Here is a 17,834-nt window from a genome sequence, read left to right as displayed (position 1 = left end):
ATCTTGTGCACACTTTATAGAACTAGTTTCACTCTTTATCTAGCGAGAAATCCAGAATAAACAAGGAATGTATTTGGAAATATAATTAAAGAAACTTTTAGAGGATATTCTCTTAAAATCTCTATTTTTCTCAATTCGGAAGAATATAAGAGACTCTTGGAGTTGTTCAAATACGATTTTAAAAAAGGTCTTTCGAAGCCCATGGTATTTGGGCAAAACCATGTCATCCTATGGTGGTATTTTGAGTTAAACACGACCTCGGCGTCGTCATTTGTCCGCTTTGTATAATATTCTAGTTATTTCTAAAGTCCAGTCATTAGTCGCAAATGTTTTTGTCAAAATATCATTAGAATTTAGTAACTTGCAAGTGCAAACTGGTCGCCAATAAATTGCTGTTTCGGAGCAGTTTGGAAATATTACAAAAAAATTTAGGGCTTTTTTCTAGATATTTTGCTGAAATTTGCAAAATTTACACCACAAGTGGGTCCCTCTACACCGGCGGTCTATAGGCCGAAAACACCCAAGCTGGCCGGATTCTGTGTAACCACCATCTCTACCGCCCGCTCGTGCCGCCGCTGCCTCCACCGGCCCGCCATGTGGAAGCGCGCCACCTCCCTCCTCCTCCGCCACCACCGCTGCGCCCTCGGACCCCGCTCCCCGGCGGCCTCCGCTGCCGCTGCGTTTGGCCTCTCCCGCACCCAGGCGCCGGCACCCCTCTTCTTCTCTACTCTCGGTAACGACTCTTCCTGTGTTCCTCACAAGTCACAAGCTTAGGCGGTAGCCCCGATTTGATGCGAAGGCTTGCGTTTCTCTTCAGATGCGGCGGGGACGAGGACGAGGGTGGAGGACGTGATGCCGATCGCCACGGGGCTCGAGCGCGAGGAGATTGAGGCAGAGCTCCAGGTCCCCGCATGGCTGCTTTGCCGCCGCTTCATTTTTTACTACGGGGTTATTTGTTTGTCAAAATATTAAATTTTGTTGGATTTGGTTCGGTTTTCTGATCAGGGGAAGAAGAGGTTTGACATGGACGCGCCCGTCGGTCCCTTTGGCACCAAGGTGGGTGATTTCGGTTTGGTACCTTCTTCTACATTTCATTTGGCGCGTGAGCAATTGGGACTACTGAATTGATTGCTCAGGATGGGGTTGTAACTCGTGAGAGTGTGCTGAAATGGCAATGCGTGGTCATCTGACTTGCACTTGTGGATGACATTTTTGTTTAGATTTATTTGTTTGTCTGCCTAAACTGAAATGCTGTTTGAACAAAGACCGTAGAATTAGAGAAGACAGAGATTATATTTTTAGATGTTGGGATAAGAGCTGAAAAGTCAATGGAGTTGTTTTGGTTCTTTGGGAAAAATGTCACAAGTCACAACTCACATCTATAGGTGGTGTTCTACGGTCATGGCAGTAGTTTCGAGGCCAATGAATCATTTTGATCTATTAAGTACTGTTTGGTGGTTAAGTTTGTGCTCATAGTTGTAGATTTGCGGCCTGTTCGGTTGGCTGGTTCATATCGTTGCTGGTTCGTGAAGAAGTACTGCTGGCTGGTTTGTGTGAGAGAAAAATACTGTTCTGGCTGGAAATTTACGATCGTATACGATCGTTTTCCTCCAGCCGAACAGGGTGCGGGTTGGCAACTGAGTTTGTAGGCTGCGTCCTGATTCAAGTTCCTCGATGCCAATTTATTATCTTAACTTTTGCTTCGACTTTCTGGTCATAAGTAAGTTTCTAGCTTGGGACCCTTTTTGGTGACATATAATAGTGTTTGCTTACACACTTTTATCAAATGCGTTTTTTTCTTAAAATGAGGTCTTATTATTTTTGAATCCTCGCTAGATTTATTACACCAGTAATATTAGCATATTAGATCATTTTTTAGGTTCTCTGTAACATGCTCCCTCCATTCCAAATTATAAGACGTTTTGACTTTTTCTAGCTATGTATCTAGACATAGTGTATATCTAAGTGCATAGCAAAAACTATGTATCTAGAAAAGCCAAAACGTCTTATAATTTGGGATGGAGGGAATACTAATTTGGAAACACTGATTATGCCACACCTATTGAATTTCCGGTACTGTAGGCAATTATTTTTGGGAAAGTACTTGCAGGCATCATTTTGCTATTTGATTTGATTATCTTGTGATTCTTGGTTTTCTTACTGCTGTTTATCTTTCCGTTGTTGTTTTTGCTTCACAATTCAATTTTAAGGCTTGTATCGTGAAGCTGTAGTTTAATTTGGAAAAAGTCTATGGCTGAAGGTTATATATGTTTTTTTCAGTGTCTTCCATGTCCATGTGGGCCATGCTGTTATTAAGAGCTCTAGTTGAACCACCCATGATGTTCCCCTGTTCATTGTGGTGGAATAAACAATATATAAGTTGCTCTGCTTCAAGTAGAATTTGTCATTTCTTAGTTGACTTTCTTTTGCATTCTCAGACTCTGAGGATGGTTATCGTGATTTTGGGCAATGTGCTGTGTAGCTGGTCTTCGTATGACTGAATCTATGTGTTTTATTATTGTAGTGACTTTGTCCTTTGATTACATCAGTTGGGAATCCAGTGAGGTTTACAGCTGATCAACTGATACTGGTTTCATTTAGCTTCAGCCTGTCGATGATCACTTTATAGAGTGCTATATGAATCATGATTTTGCTTACATGTGTTTTTCGCATCATTATTCAGTTAAATTCATTTGATCCTTGTGTGGTTCTTCTGCACTAAGCCACTAATATCCATATATGTTGTTCCCTCCATAGGAAGCTCCTGCTGTGATTCAGTCATACTACAACAAAAGGATCGTTGGTTGCCCTGGTGGTGAAGGAGGTACACTACTGCTCTGCTAAATATCCCACCTAGTCTTTTCCAGAATTTGAATCCTTGCATGTATCTTATGAAGAAAAACATATTCATTTTCGTAAAAGCTATCTAACTTGTCCCATTGGTTTTCCCAGAAGATGAACATGATGTGGTGTGGTTTTGGTTGGAGAAAGGCAAGCCACATGAATGCCCCGTCTGTACTCAATATTTTACGGTATGCTGTTTACTCTCGACATAAGGTGCTGGCATTCCAAGAAAAGTTTTTAGCATGAGGTATCTGTTGTGATGAATGCGCCCTCACTTTCACTGAGGTACAATCTCCATCTTATTTCCACAGCTTGATGTGATCGGGGAAGGAGGATCCCCAGATGGACATGACAATGACGATGACCACCACCACCATCACTAAGGTTCTGCAGTGCACGGCAATAAAATGCGGTGCCAATACCATTTTTGTCACAGTGTTGTGAAGCTGTACGAAACTTCAGCCTCTTGGCCTTGTAGTGTTCAGTAGACCTGAATATGTCAACCTGTTCGCCAATTGCCACACAGCTAGGAAGCTGGAACATCACGTGGTTTTTGTTACATGATACTTACAGAAACTTGGCTATATAAATAATGGGATTCATTACACAACGGTGCACTTTTGCTATTCAACACAAGTTCTGTTGAAACAAGATTAAAAAAACCTTATTTATCTGGATGATTCGATATATATTGCCCCGTCGCCCTTACCAAATCAGCTGGTGGAAGATTTGTTGTCTGAATGTTGCTCACACCAATCACCATGATCTATTGAAATTGCAGCTGCAGTCGAGAATGTACGGATAAGCAGTGGCTTCAGCGAAACGGTCAAGATAATATTTGTTTCTCCTTGATCTATACTAGTTTCCAAATGTCAACGTGGCTGAATCATTGATGTTGCTTAAATGTTGAATCGTTATGGATGAAACATTCAACTTTGGATGTGGCTGAAATTTAGGACTAACCGACACCACACAAATCGCTATACACTGATGTCATTCTTGCCGTTGAATCAGTGTGCTCTTTCCTCAACTCGACCATGGAAGTGAACCAAGTGATAGTTTCTTCTACGCAAAACGAAATTTAGGACTAATTCGCCATGACGTGGTACCATCTGCACTGACATTTAACCCAATTCCTCATCTGAACCGTTCTTCTACCTACCAGGCTACCACTATCCTTTGTCTGATCGAGTCAGTAGTTTGCAGCTCCAAGACAAAGGCCACTGTAAGAACCAAACCTCATGGGTTGGTTGAGACATCGCTGTCGATAAATTCGTCAAAGCAATGCATGATCTTAACTTACATCTCATGTCTATATTTACCAAGCATCAAATCAAAGCTAGTCCGAACATGACGACGAAGTGCTAGAGCGGAAGGTCAAGTCAGAGGCAGTGGCGGGACGTCGCCGGGCGGTGATGGCACTGGCGTGATCCATGGAGGGCAAGAAGGCCAAGATCCTCGCCGGCGTCGCGGCCGTCGTGCTTGTGGCTCTCGAGCTCACCTTGTTCCTCAGCTTCCGCCTGTCGAGGCCGTTCTACCTCTCGACGGCGGTCATCCTGTCGGCCGCTCTGGCGGGCACCGTCACGGTGCTGCTGTGCCACGCGCTGAGCCACCATGGACGGGCCGAGCGCATGGCTCGGCGCCCGGTGCTGGACGGCATCGAGGAGGTCTCGGTGCGCGTGGAGTACAGCTACTTCCGCAAGGTCGCCGGGCTGCCCAGACGGTTCTCGCTGGAGGCGCTGTCCGCGGCGACGGACGGCTTCCAGTACGTGGTCGGGCGGGGCTCGTCGGGGACGGTGTTCAAGGGCATCCTCGACGACGGCACATCCGTGGCGGTGAAGCGGATCGACGGGTCGGCGCACGTGGACAAGGAGTTCAGGTCGGAGGTGTCGGCCATCGGCAGCGTGCAGCACGTGAGCCTGGTCCGCCTCCTCGGCTTCTGCCTCGTCCGCAACGGCCCGCGCTTCCTCGTGTACGAGTACATGGAGAACGGGTCCCTGGACAGGTGGATCTTCCCGCAGCACGGCGCTGTAGCCGGCGGGCGGTGCCTGACGTGGGTGCAGCGGTACCAGGTGGCCGTGGACGTGGCCAAGGCGCTGGTGTACCTGCACCACGACTGCCGCGCCAAGGTGGTCCACCTGGACGTGAAGCCGGAGAACATCCTCCTCGACGACCGCCTCCGCGGGATGCTGTCGGACTTCGGGCTGTCCACGCTGATGGGGAAGGAGCAGAGCCGGGTGGTGACCACGGTGCGCGGCACGACGGGGTACCTAGCCCCGGAGTGGCTCCTGGGCGCCGGCGTCACGGAGAAGTCGGACGTGTACAGTTACGGGATGGTGCTGATGGAGATCCTCGGTGGGCGGCGGAACCTGCAGGCCGAGCCAGGCCCCAGCGGCGGGTCCTCCCGCCGGTGGTCCTACTTCCCGAAGCTGGTCGCCGAGAAGGCGCGGGAGGGGTGCGTGGTCGAGTTGCTCGACCGGCGCCTCGTCTCCTCCACGGTGGACGAGGCCAGCGTGAGGCGGCTCGCGCACGTGGCGCTGTGGTGCGCGCAGGACAAGCCCGGCGCGCGCCCCACCATGGCGCGCGTCGTGGAGATGCTGGAGGCCAGGGGCGGCGCCGCGAGCGTGGACCCGCCGCCGCTGTCGGACATGGTCCTGGTAGACCTGCTCGCGCTCGATCCCACGCAGACGACCGGACCGTTCGGGCTCCCCGCGCTGCCACCGGGACCGGGCTCCGCGGGGACGGCCGCGTCGTCGGCGATGAGCATGGGCGAATCGTTCGCGCTCTCTTACCTGTCCGGCCGGTAGCGCACGTCGCTGTGCCGCGCGCGGCAATTCCGTAGCGATCGATCAGCCAATCGGGACTCCAATGTGGAGTGGCTTCATGCCTTCATGAGTTCATGTAGTGAGTGGTTCAGTCTGACAAACTCTACAGAGTACAGAGTGCAATCACCCATCATTGAAACGAAGGCCAAGTTCACCTGACCTGCACGCTGACTGACACAGTTGCAGCACTGAAGATTGAGATGCAGGTGTGGCACAAACTGGAATGCCATCAATGGTTCTACACCTAATACGATTCTAAGTCTTTTTTATTCTTATAACACTTGGATAATTTATTTATATTATATTATATTGTTTATACTTATAAATTTATGATAGTAGGATAGAACATTTAATTAGAAATCTAATCATACCAACTTTATACTGTAACAAGTAGATAATTAAATGCTAGCTAAAATATTGGTCAAATATTTTAAAGTTTGAATCTTGGTATGCATGTGTAATTTATAAAAGAGAATGGAGGGAGTATTTAGTTTAGACTATTGCAGAGTGTTAAGTGTGTTCGTGCCTTTATTTTGTGCAACATACAGTGTTAAATTAGAACTTTTATGTGAAAATCGTAATTTAACAATGTTGATTCCTCTTAATTAAGTGCTCTTTAATTATTAATGATGTGTTAAATATAAATTTTCTTCCGTTCCTTGGTTACTTTGTGCGATTAGCAAGAGATGATGGGGTCCATGGCATTGGTTGTGCTTTGTTCACACTAAACTATTATGTCCAGAGACCATGCCTATGACAGTGATTTACTACTCATTTGTTTCTTTTTTAAGGAGGTAAACTCTGCTTTTTTTTGGAAAAAGGAGGTAAACTCTGCTTTTATAAAGCAACATAATTACATAACGTTCAACAAACACAAAGGAAAAAGGAAAAACTGGGGAAACCAGTTTACAGTGACAAGCCTCAACAAAACAGACAACCCAGCACTTCAACTACCGAAGACTAAACGGAGACGGCACAAACTGTCAAAACACCTACTGCTAAAACCAAAGCACCAAAGTCAAAAGACGCCTTCGACTTCCATGTCCTTCGTGAGCTTCCAAAAGGTCTCCAGCCATTCCTTCATTCTCTGAACTTTTCCATCCATGTATTTAGCATCTCCCGGCTTCAAGAGCAAACGCCATTTCTGCATAAATGAGAAGATTTTCCGGAACCCATCATTAGAAGACTGTGGATTTCTTCTCTATCCCCCTTATTGCGAATATTCCAGAGATCCCACAAAATGATAGATAATATGAAGAATTTAATGTGATAATCAGAACAACCCAAAGGCACCCAGTAATCAAAGATGTCCTGAAAACTACTAGGCACCCTATCCCACCCCAAAGCTTCCTTGAAGCAAACCCAAACCGCCTTGGCAATATGACAACTGAAAAAAAAAATGTTCTGCAGTCTCCTCAAACCCACACAAGCAAAATGAGAAGATTTACTACTCATTTGTTTCTAAGGGGTCTACATCATGTTTCTTCGAAAACTTGACAATTACCTATAATGTGTTTTCCCCAAATAAAGGTTTTGGATACACGAGAATTGTTTACGCCTGCATGTTGATTACCATTATTCATCATTTCATTTGGTGATACGCATATATAGTGGTAGAGTCCTAAGCATTGGCGGTATTTATAGTATTCTACACGAGGGCCATGCTTTGGCAACAAATTCTTTGCCTACTACTCAGAGTTATACTCTGTCTTCTACGTTGAGATTATCTACACCTCGTATATACCAATAATATTTAATTATGATTGTATTGTGACATAACATGGGGTTGTCATTCAGGGTAAGCATACACATCAGTTAGCCCGTTGTAGAAAAGGCTTCTGAAATCATCACCTTCATTAATCGTGAAGTAGTACGACAGAAAAGAGAAACATATATTTATATTAATATCGGCATATATATAAAAGAAAATATCTTTCTTGGACAACAAATATAAGTGCTATGGTACATGGCTGCATGCGTCTCTATAGATGAAATTTCTAGCTTAACATGCCATCCTATATATATTCTAATGTCCTGTATGTACTACTTGCATGGTCTGCATTCGGTGTTTCTATATCCATCGATAATGTTTGTGCCGTCAAGTACATGCTAGGTGACAAGTTGGCCGAATCCATTCCTGACCTCTCGATTAGAAGTTGGGTTTCGTTATGCTTCAACAACAATAACTCCCTCCAACTACTGCGAATAGTTTTCAAGTTGTCGGTCACTTGGGCCATGGAAGGCCTATCCTCCCCCTTGACACTCAAGCACTGTCTCCCCAGCTCAACAACTTCTTGTAACAGTTCCATCATTTCCTCTCCCATTATGCTTGTGTCCAAGATGCCTTCAACTCTCTTATCCTTCATTGCCTGAAGGAAGGATGATGCAAGGCTTTTTTCTTCATCCGGGCCTTCAGAGTATATTGCCTTTTTCCCAGTAACTAGTTCAAGAAGTACAACCCCAAAGCTGTAAACATCACTCTTCTCTGTCAGTTTTCGCTGTTGCAAGTACTCTGGATCTAGGTAACCAAGAGTTCCCTGCACAATTGTCATGAACTGAATTGTATCCTTGGGAAGCATCCTTGATGCCCCAAAGTCGGTTACTTTTGCCATGTAGTTTTCACCTAGGAGAATGTTCAAAGACTTGACATCACCATGGACTATGGGACGATTGATGGAGAGATGCAGATATGCCAATGCTTCGGCAGACTCTTGGGCGATCCTAAGACGAACTTCAAGCGAAACAGGTGGTATGCCATTATTACTATGAACTAAGTGGAAGAGAGTGCCATTTGGGATGAACTCATACACCAATATGGGTACTTCCACCTCTAAGCAGCAACCTAGCAACCTTACCACATTCTTGTGGTTGATTTGTGACAGCACAATAATCTCTTTAATGAATTCTTCAGCTTCAGCCCTATTGATTATCTTTGAGCGTTTCACAGCCACTACCTTGTGATCACTCAAAATGCCCTTGTAAACAGTGCCGTGCCCCCCCGTGCCTAGTTCTCTGCTCTTGTCAAAATTATTTGTCGCCTTCTCCAGATCTTCTACAGTGAATATTGTCACTGTGTCAACTTGATTTGACAGAATTTTTTGATAAAGTATTGGACCACCATTCTCTTTGAAGAGTCTCTCCCTCTCTTTCACCAGCTTTCTTTTTTGACACTCGATTAACAGAATGAAGACACAAACGATGACAAAAACGGAGCAGACAGAAATACCTGAAGATGGATGTTTATCAGACCATCAGTCCAACTAGGTACATGCCATTGGGCATATATTTTATTGGCTATAAAAGACAATCCCTTTAAATTTTCTAAGTCCTTCAAAAGTCTACTCAGTTCCAAATATAGTTTACTTTAGTTTTGTCTTAAGTCAAACTTTCCTAACTTTGACCAAGTTTATAGAAAAATATGTTAACATTACAAATTCAAATAAATACACTATCAAGACATATTTTTTGGAGAATTTAATTAAACTATTTTTATGTGTTAAATATTGGTAATTTCTCTATAAACTTGATGAAAATTAGAGAAGTTTGATTTAGAACAAAGTTAAAGCAAACTATAATTCGCAATGGAGGGAGTATCATCTTTCAAAACTTAATCACTTTTAGTTATCTATCGATAATCAACATAACTTTTTCTATTTGTATTGCACTATAAGTGTTTATGAGAGTTCAAATTTATCATGGCATTAATTGACCTTTGTGTTCTCTAATTAGAAACAAGGCGAACAAAAATAATAAATGGTTTCAAGAAGCAAAATCATGTTGTGCCTTATACGGTTTGACTTGTGGCATGCTGATGCATCTAGTGTTATAGGAACAACATTATTTGCGATATCGCTGCCTAGATGGAAGGTTTTCAGCCTGTTCGCTTGGTCGTATTTGGCTTATAAGCCATGGCTTATCAGCCAACGAACTGTATTTTTCTCTCACACCAAACCAGCCAACAGTACTTTCAGTCATGGCTTATAAGCCAAACCAGCCCAAACGAACAGGGCGAGTTTAGGACCGGAGGACGACCTTGCCTTACCCAACAACAAGGCCACTTTTAGAACAGTGGTTGGGTAACTTCTCTTGAGTTTGTATCATTAGGGTCTATCTTGGGTTACTGCCTTGTACTTGCATATTCTCTTTTTGTAAACTAAACCCCTTGTTTTGTCAAAAAAATGCAGAAGAGACTTTTTGTTCAGATAACCCTATAAACATTAAAAATTGTGTAGGTGATTTAATAGTTAGCGAGGTTTAAGCCGTTTTTAAACTACCAAGTCTTTTTTTTTCCTATCGTACGAATACAAATTAAACATATTTTTCTATCCTACTAATACAAATGCAACCTTGTTAAACCATAAGGAATGTACACAATTGCATGTGAATTAAAGGGTAGCAATTCTTAAGTCTTCTAGACGACCTAGCAACAAGTCCTCTAATGAAAAATTATTATTGATCGGCAGAGGTAAGAGGTATAGAAAAGTATGTTTACCAATTGTGACAAGTATAAAATCACCTACATTTGTATAAGATGGAGCACGATTTTGCAAAACATACCTATCACAGTCTTCACTTGAGCTTGAAGGTTGGGGCCAGCTGTCGGGTTGGGCGCCGTGCTGTCCGTGCAGTTGGTGGTCATTGGGTCATCGCTGTGAGTTCCATGTGGGCATGAGCAGTTGTAGCTTCCAATGGTGTTATTACACTGACCCTTGCAAGGATACAGGGTTGGAGATAAACACTCGTCGATGTCTGCGGATTGAGCAAGTCAGTAATAAGGTTAGCCAGTAACAAACTAACGATGAAAGAAAATAATATTTGACTATTTGGTGTAAAAAAAAAGAATTTGATTATGCACAATACTGACCGTGGCATCCATCGACAATGTAGGGATTGCCTTCGTAGCCTTGAGAACAGTTGCAGCGATACCCCAGACCATTAGACGCAGTGGCGTCAATACATTGGCTGTGCATGGCGAGGCAGGCAGATGGTGTTTTCTTTTTGCCTAATTCGTCGCAAGTTCCAGTACCAACAACCCAATCAAGCACCATAGGAACCCCCGTGTCGTTATACATGTCTCCAAAGTTTGTTGCTTGAGCAAAGGAGGCGCTGAAATTGAACCAGTTTTGCTCCGCGACAAAAGCATAGCTGCATGGGCTGTACTCCCAAACATAGTTGTAGTTTATATCATCTGTTGCGAGGAAACTGAGATCCAAATAGGAATAGGGCATGTAAGCGGGGATGGAAGCCTGGCAGCAGCCCCTGCCAATGCACTGTGCGCTATTGTCGATGCCATACTTGTCGCAGAATGATGCACATCCGCTTAACTGGCTCGGATCATCGGAGAGCAAGAGTGCGATCGTAGCACATCCGATAGCTGTGAATTTGTTCGTGTTGGAAATAGTGAAAAGAGGGCGATCAACTCTGAAGACGAGGTAAACATTTGAATTGGGCTTATTAGTAGTGTTATGGTGGCAGCTACTTGATATGTGATTCAGAACGTGGACTTCTCCCTGGCTCACATCGATTTCCAAGACCCTAAGGGTCTTGTTCTCCCCGAGATACGCCGCTTGGTCGTCGTCGCATGTGAGATTAAATCCATCCCGGAAGCAGCCTTCCTTGGTGCCGAACGGATAGGGGATGCTGACGTTGCCGCATTTGTCTGGGCAACCGTTTCTCGCTAGGCTGGTACCAGCCCCATCAGTTGCAGTACTAAATTGCAAGATTAGTGTGGCCGCTACAGCTAGCAGCAATTTCTTCTTGCCTGTAATAAGTATGGACCAAGCCTGTATCAGAAAAGACATACAGCGGTAGTTTCAGTTTTATCTTTTTTTTCTACTTGGTTTATTTAATTTGCTCGTTAATTCAGCAATGCTGGGGCGGATCTAACGGTAGGGCAGAGGCTCCCTACTACCATCTTCACGACAATAGAGCCCCTATGAGTCCCTCATAATTCTTATAGACATGGTAGGGCAGAGGCTCCCTACTACCATCTTCACCACAATAGAGCCCCCATGAGTCTCTCATAATTCTTATAGGCATGGAAGAGAGAAAGGAGTTGTAATAGATGTTATTAATAAAGATATGATATGACTTGTGTCCCTTCTACTATAGAGTATAGACTACTATATAGAGTTCTAGGTCTACCCTCTGGGACAACGAATTAATAGTATACGGTGTATGTGTTTATTCATAATTTTTTGCCACTAATATACATTATCTATATTTTTATTATATTAACTGCTTGTGTTATAACGGAAAAACAAAGTAGAGCAAACCACTAAATCTAAACCTAACTTATCACCTATGCCATTATAAAAAATAACTAAAAATCTCTAAACTTATATCTAAATTTCTTATTCCTGTCGTAAGGAAAATGGCACCTAGCAAGGGCCATTAGTGATTTTGCCATGACAATATCATCATTGGGACTAATGTTATTTGCTATATACAAGGTTTTAGTTCTATGGATGCAAGGATGGACTTGAGCAATGCTATACATAGGAGATCAAGTGATCAACACATCAAACAAAGGTCAAAAAGCTATCATGAAGACCCTAGAAGATAAACAAGAAGCTAAAGACATCAAGTAGAACAAGCTTGGATGAAAAGACGCGAAGAAATGAAGCTCAGAAAGCACTCGAGCTTCCTAGTCAGGCCTGGTCCAGGGCTGAAGAAGTGAAGATCCTCACCTTATGTTTTGGTGGGTCACCAGAGAGGTGCACCGGAGGTTAGTCACAATGAGAGTGTTGGAGAAATTGGTGGTGGAGTTAACACTCACCGGAGCTCCCTATTGAAGCTTAAATCTTCAACGATCGGCTGCGACGGTTAGTCTATGTGGCATCACCGGAACTTCCAGATGGGGTCACTGGAGGAGCTTTCTGGTGAGTGTTGTTTCAGCCAACCCGAGTTGCACAACTAGTTTGATGCATTGGGGTTATATATACCCCCATACCCGGTCATTTGAATGTTTTTGGAGCTAAGGGAAGTTGTTGTTGAGTTGAGTCTCATCCATAGTGCTCTAGCCACCAAAAGTGCTTAAGAGAAGATTAGGCGATTGGCAAAAGTGCTATGTGTAGTGCTTAGGCTAGTTAAAGGTTGCTTTAGCACTTGCTCTAGGTTTAGGCCTAGTGTTTAGTGAGGTTTGCATAAGCTTTTGGTGCTTGCACACAACAAGTGTTGTACACTTGGGGCTTGTAGCCTTGTGAGACCCCCAACTCATGGAGTGTCTCCCGTTGTTGTACTCGGGGACACGAGGCCCTTGGCATTTTGGCCTAAAACTTGATAGTGAAGATGGTGGGGAGTGATCTGGGAGAAGGTCACACGGACACCCGTTTGTGAGTGGGGAAGGCCTATGGACGATCCATGGAGTTTCCTAACTGGGAGAATGGGCCTTATGAGGGCATCCTTGTGAGGGGCTCCAACAAAGACTTGGAAAAGCGCAATCTTCTCGATACCTCAGGAAAAAAATCAATGCGGGAGTTTGCATTCTCTAACTCATTTACATTTTCGCGTTTACTTTGCATTCTTTGATGTGTACTTACCTTTCCTAGTCTAGCTTATTGGGTTTGTTGATATGATTAGAACCTAGGGTGCAAAACTCTTTTTATATTAGAGGTAGCAGCACTAAGCAAAATCTTAGTGCACATCTAGATAGACTTATTTAGGTTTTGATAAGTAGGTTTTAGTTGGCCATAGTTTTTTTTAATTATCTAATTTAATCCTCCCCTTTTAGGCATCATGGTCCCTTCACATGCCCTTGTAAAAGATAATATAAAGGTTACCCTTATTTTAGGTATAAATCATGAACTTATTAAAATAAACTAAACTAACCCTCGATCTACATCTCAATTGCTCACATATGCTATTATGAAAAAGTACCATATAGTGCCCGGGTATATGCTTAAAGTGCCCAATTCTACGACGATTAATATAAATAAAAAACTAACTCATTAAAGTGCCCTTGCATGCAACATGATGTATACATGCATGAATGAGCAATAAGTGTATGTTTCCATTGTTTAGAAAGAAAATGTTTTTAATGAATCGTGTACCAATAATTCATTTTAAATGATAATGATACTCAATGAAAATAAAATATTAGTAGCTATTTTAGATAATTTGTACATGACTAGAAATGTTAGTTCCTTTGTTTGAAAATCTTGGTCATTTTAGTTTTATGATAAGTCACCATTCTCCGATTAAGCAAGTTTATAAAATATGCACTCCACATCTACAATAATGTTAAATTAGTTTGATTGAATCCACTTTAAACTATGTCTTGATGGTACATTCATTTGGTACCGTAAATGTTAATATATTTTAGTATAAATTTGATGAAAGTTAAAACATTTGACTTGGAACAAACCTGACTTACATTTTGAAATAGACGGAGTATAACATATCCACACTAATAGTTCACTTGTAAGCAAGAGTATACTACTATGCTCATAATTTTTTAATAAAAGAAATTCAAGACCTTGAGTGTTGTGATACAAGCTGAAATACCCGTTCTTGCAATTTACATAACAAACAATATAATTCAGAACTTAAAATTTATATAGATGAAAAGAGAGAGTTTTGAATAAGAGTTAAAATATATATACTATAGTGCAACTCAATATCAAAATTAAAAATCCAAAATCTAGAGTCATGAAGTCATAACACATGGAAATGCTTCTCACCTAGGCCAAATTGGAACCAAGTCCCAAGTTGAGGCAGCCCTGGTCTCTTCACACCACTCTCGCATGGGCTAAATGGACCTGAACCAGCTACAGGCTAAAGCTGAGATTGTCTTGGCCCAACGGTGTGTTATCTTTTATTTTTTATTAACTTTTGTCTTTTGATGACTATTTTACTTTTTAACCTCTAAGTTACTTACTCCTCCATATCTAGATACATAATAAAAGCAATGCATCTAGAAAAACCAAAATGTCTTATAATTTAAGACGGATGGAGTAGTATTTTAATATATAGTTTAGCATCAACATGCTTGTGTTTATACCATGTTTGGCTAATGATGTTTTATGTATCTGTATTGTATATTGTGCATTTTAGACTATGTTTTAATGGATTATTAAGTATATGCTTGTGTATATTCTTATTTTGCAAAAGATATTATTATTGTTAATTTGGCAATTATTTTCTAAATGTATTTGAACAAATGGTTAATCATCTCAATTAAGTACTGTTTTTAGTTGGTCATGGATTAAATGCAAAATATACGTATACGGCTTTCGTCTGTAGTAATGCACGGTATATTTTCTAGTATATAATGAAGGAGCACTTTGTGTTGGCATGCTGGCCATAAGTATATAGGGGCTGTTTGGTTCACAGCCTTTGTCTGCCACACCAAGTCTATAGCAGCCACAGAGCTGTGGCGGCAAAAACCTCCGCCACATTATGGCGAAAATTGCTACTACGGACTAGTACAAAAATTATGGCCTTCCAAGCTTTACTAATCAACCAAACAACAGATTTGATAGGTGTGGCAGCTTTACTTGTGGCATGGCTCGTGGTGGCGGGCAACCAAGCAGCCCGACTTTAAAAACATGTATTTGGTATTCACAGCTAACGGAGAGGTATTCACAAGATCCATTATAGATACACCAGAAAAAAAGATATTTTAGGGGCTAGGGCACTATCTAAAAGAGATACTTCATCCGTTCTAAATTATAAGACGTTTTAGCTTTTCTAGGTTCATAGTTTTTGCTACGCATCTAGATATATGTTATGTCTGAATACATAGCAAAAGTTATAAATCTAGAAATGTCAAAACACCTTATAATTTGGGACGGAAGAAGTACATATTATTCAAATTAAACTCCACAAATTCCTGTTTTTCTACTCTCCACACGGACCAAGACGTAACTAATTAATAAAGTCAAGTCCTAGAGAACAATGAATATGTTTAGTCCTTGAGTACACAACTAAAGGACTTCAATTGCGCTTATGATACTTGAATTACAAAAAGAAATGCATGAAAACTAGAGTAATGATGATATGAATAATAGGCAATGTTAACTTCGTTCAGAGACGACTACAGATCGATGTGGTCTTGTGAGGGAGTAGCAAGAAACTCTTACCTGCGCATAACGGTGACGCCATGTATCCCATTGTATGCATATTTCCTGAGGTATTTCTGTAGACGGTATACATGTACGTTTGAGAAGACAGAGCCGAGCCGTCACTAATTTTGGTCTAGCTGTTGCTTGCCGGGAGGAGCAATGAGGTGAGTCGGCCCTTGCCCTTCTATACATTTTATAAAGGCTCGGAGCAGCAGCCTATAATTATCGTGTCTAGAGAGGGGGAGACTGGCTTCGAGCTCAACTTCGCAAGTCCACGCAACTGCTATACGAAGAATTCAAGTCATCGGATAGTGACCCCCCGAGAGAAGCCACTGTATACTTGCCCTTTCCAACTTTAGGGCGTCAGCATGACACGGTCAGATATGCTCCTACACTTATTTTTTACGAATCACATGGTAAATCTGCGAAAGACTAAGTCGGCAAATCACCAAGGCGGCCGATGGTTTGCACCTCCATCACCCCTCTCTCTCTCACTCTATCTCTTATTTCGTACTAGTAGATGTTTTAGGGCTTGCTGTTTATTCCAAAAGCAAGTAGACACGCTAGATCTATGGCTAGTGATCTTATTTTAACTCTATCAATGGTATCAAAGCCTAACTAGGTGTAGATCTAGCCTATCGGATGAGAAAACTGAGTAGGAGCTACAAGGCGATGATAGATTCGTTTTTGATCTAAACAGAGGGTTCATCGAACCATAAACCCAAAATCGGGGAAGAAAAAAAGTGAAGAAGGGCCTCGGGTTTTGAAAAGCAACTCAAATCCGAACCCTAACCCGTGAATCCGACTCGGGGAAGAAGAACAGTGAACGAAACCCTAACCCTAACCAAACCCTAATCCCCAAATCGGACAAATCCGAGAAGAACGAAGCAAGATCCAGGCGGAGAAGAAGGGGAAAGGGGGAAGAGGCCTACCTCGCCGTGCACCGCGCTACCGCCTCGCCGGCTCGCGAGAAGAAGGCCGAGCGGGGCAGCTACTCGTCGGTCTTGTGTGAGCTCCGGCCAAGGGCGCCGCCGCTAGTCCGCTCGACGGCGGCGCGCCCACCCACGTGGGGAGCGCGCGCGCCGACGAGGGGGCCGGCAACGACGCCATGGTCTCTCCCTTCGCTCGGTCGCCGCTGCTGCTCATTGCGCTGAGAGAGAGGAGAAGCGGCCGGGTCAGATCTAGGGTTTCGAAAGCTCCTCACCGCAGCGCGCATGGGGATCAGGGCACCGCCGCTCAGACTGCTCGACGGCGGCGCGCTCACCCGCTGGGGAGCGCACACACCGGCGAGGGGACCGGCGACGGTGCCATCTTCGCTCTCGTCTTCGCTCGGTCGCTCGCTGTCGCTGCGCTGAGGAGAGAAAGGAGCGAGGCGAAGAGAGAGAAAGGACAGAAGCGAATGGCTAGGGTTTTCCCCGGGGTCGCCGTGACATCGGCTTTTATATCACTGATCCACGTGCGCAGCCGTCGGATGTGATCCGACGGTCACCATTCGCTGGACCGAAATCGGCCCAGGCCGGCGAGCGCGGCGGGCGACTTTGCCGGCCTAGGCCTAGGTTGCGGCCTGGGTGCGGGGGAGGTGCCGCGAGCGCGCGCGCGTGCTGCTGCTGTAGGCCGGGCCGCGCACTATTGTTGCTGGGCCGTTTACTGTTGCTGCAGGCCGGGCCAGAATGAACAGCAAGAAATGATTTGAAGTTTATTTAATTTTCAGAAGCAGATTTGAATGAATTTTGATGAATTTTGAAGGTTTAAAATTTCTGATAAAATTACACCAACGTGTTACTTTTTTCCAGAAAGTAGATATGAATAAGAAAATGCTTCTGAAAAGTAGATAATTATTATTTATTCAAGTTTTCGCTGTAATGTTAAAGTTTATAATCTTCTAATTAAATTTAAACCAACGGGATAATTTAATTTCAAGAGTTGTCAATTTTAATCAGTAAATTATAATATTGTTATTTTTCTGATCAACGTTGATAATGGCAATATTATATTGTTTAATCATAAGTTTTGCATGCATTAATTCTATTTCTGCCCAATGATAATGTAGAATTAGTGTATAAGAATATTGTATGTTTTAATTTTGACCAACGTTAAATTA

General features: G+C 43.1%; 3 protein-coding genes across 3 annotated transcripts; 2 read left to right on the top strand and 1 right to left on the bottom strand.

Moving 5' to 3' along the window:
- Positions 1-521: 521 nt before the first annotated feature.
- LOC136528361 (putative cytochrome c oxidase subunit 5b-like) lies at positions 522-3,439 on the top strand. Its single transcript, XM_066521313.1, has 6 exons — positions 522-733; positions 818-903; positions 1,006-1,056; positions 2,758-2,824; positions 2,953-3,032; positions 3,156-3,439. Exons 1-6 carry the CDS (start codon positions 595-597, stop codon positions 3,225-3,227), a joined length of 495 nt encoding a protein of 164 aa, XP_066377410.1. The 5' UTR covers positions 522-594; the 3' UTR covers positions 3,228-3,439.
- A 386-nt stretch (positions 3,440-3,825) lies between these two features.
- LOC136528900 (probable receptor-like protein kinase At5g20050) lies at positions 3,826-6,179 on the top strand. The gene has a single exon (XM_066521893.1). It carries the CDS (start codon positions 4,278-4,280, stop codon positions 5,649-5,651), a length of 1,374 nt encoding a protein of 457 aa, XP_066377990.1. The 5' UTR covers positions 3,826-4,277; the 3' UTR covers positions 5,652-6,179.
- Positions 6,180-7,665: 1,486 nt separating this feature from the next.
- On the bottom strand, positions 7,666-15,794 carry LOC136529665 (wall-associated receptor kinase 2-like). The gene is made up of 4 exons (XM_066522741.1): positions 15,752-15,794; positions 10,534-11,430; positions 10,227-10,418; positions 7,666-8,895 (listed from the first exon to the last, which is right to left on the bottom strand). Exons 1-4 carry the CDS (start codon positions 15,789-15,791, stop codon positions 7,685-7,687), a joined length of 2,340 nt encoding a protein of 779 aa, XP_066378838.1. The 5' UTR covers positions 15,792-15,794; the 3' UTR covers positions 7,666-7,684.
- Positions 15,795-17,834: the final 2,040 nt, after the last annotated feature.

The sequence above is a fragment of the Miscanthus floridulus genome, chromosome 19 (assembly GCF_019320115.1).
Source record: "Miscanthus floridulus cultivar M001 chromosome 19, ASM1932011v1, whole genome shotgun sequence".
NCBI classification, from domain to species: domain Eukaryota; kingdom Viridiplantae; phylum Streptophyta; class Magnoliopsida; order Poales; family Poaceae; genus Miscanthus; species Miscanthus floridulus.
The sequence above is the reverse complement of the archived record's forward strand: the minus strand, read 5'-3'. Positions and strand labels throughout refer to the sequence as shown.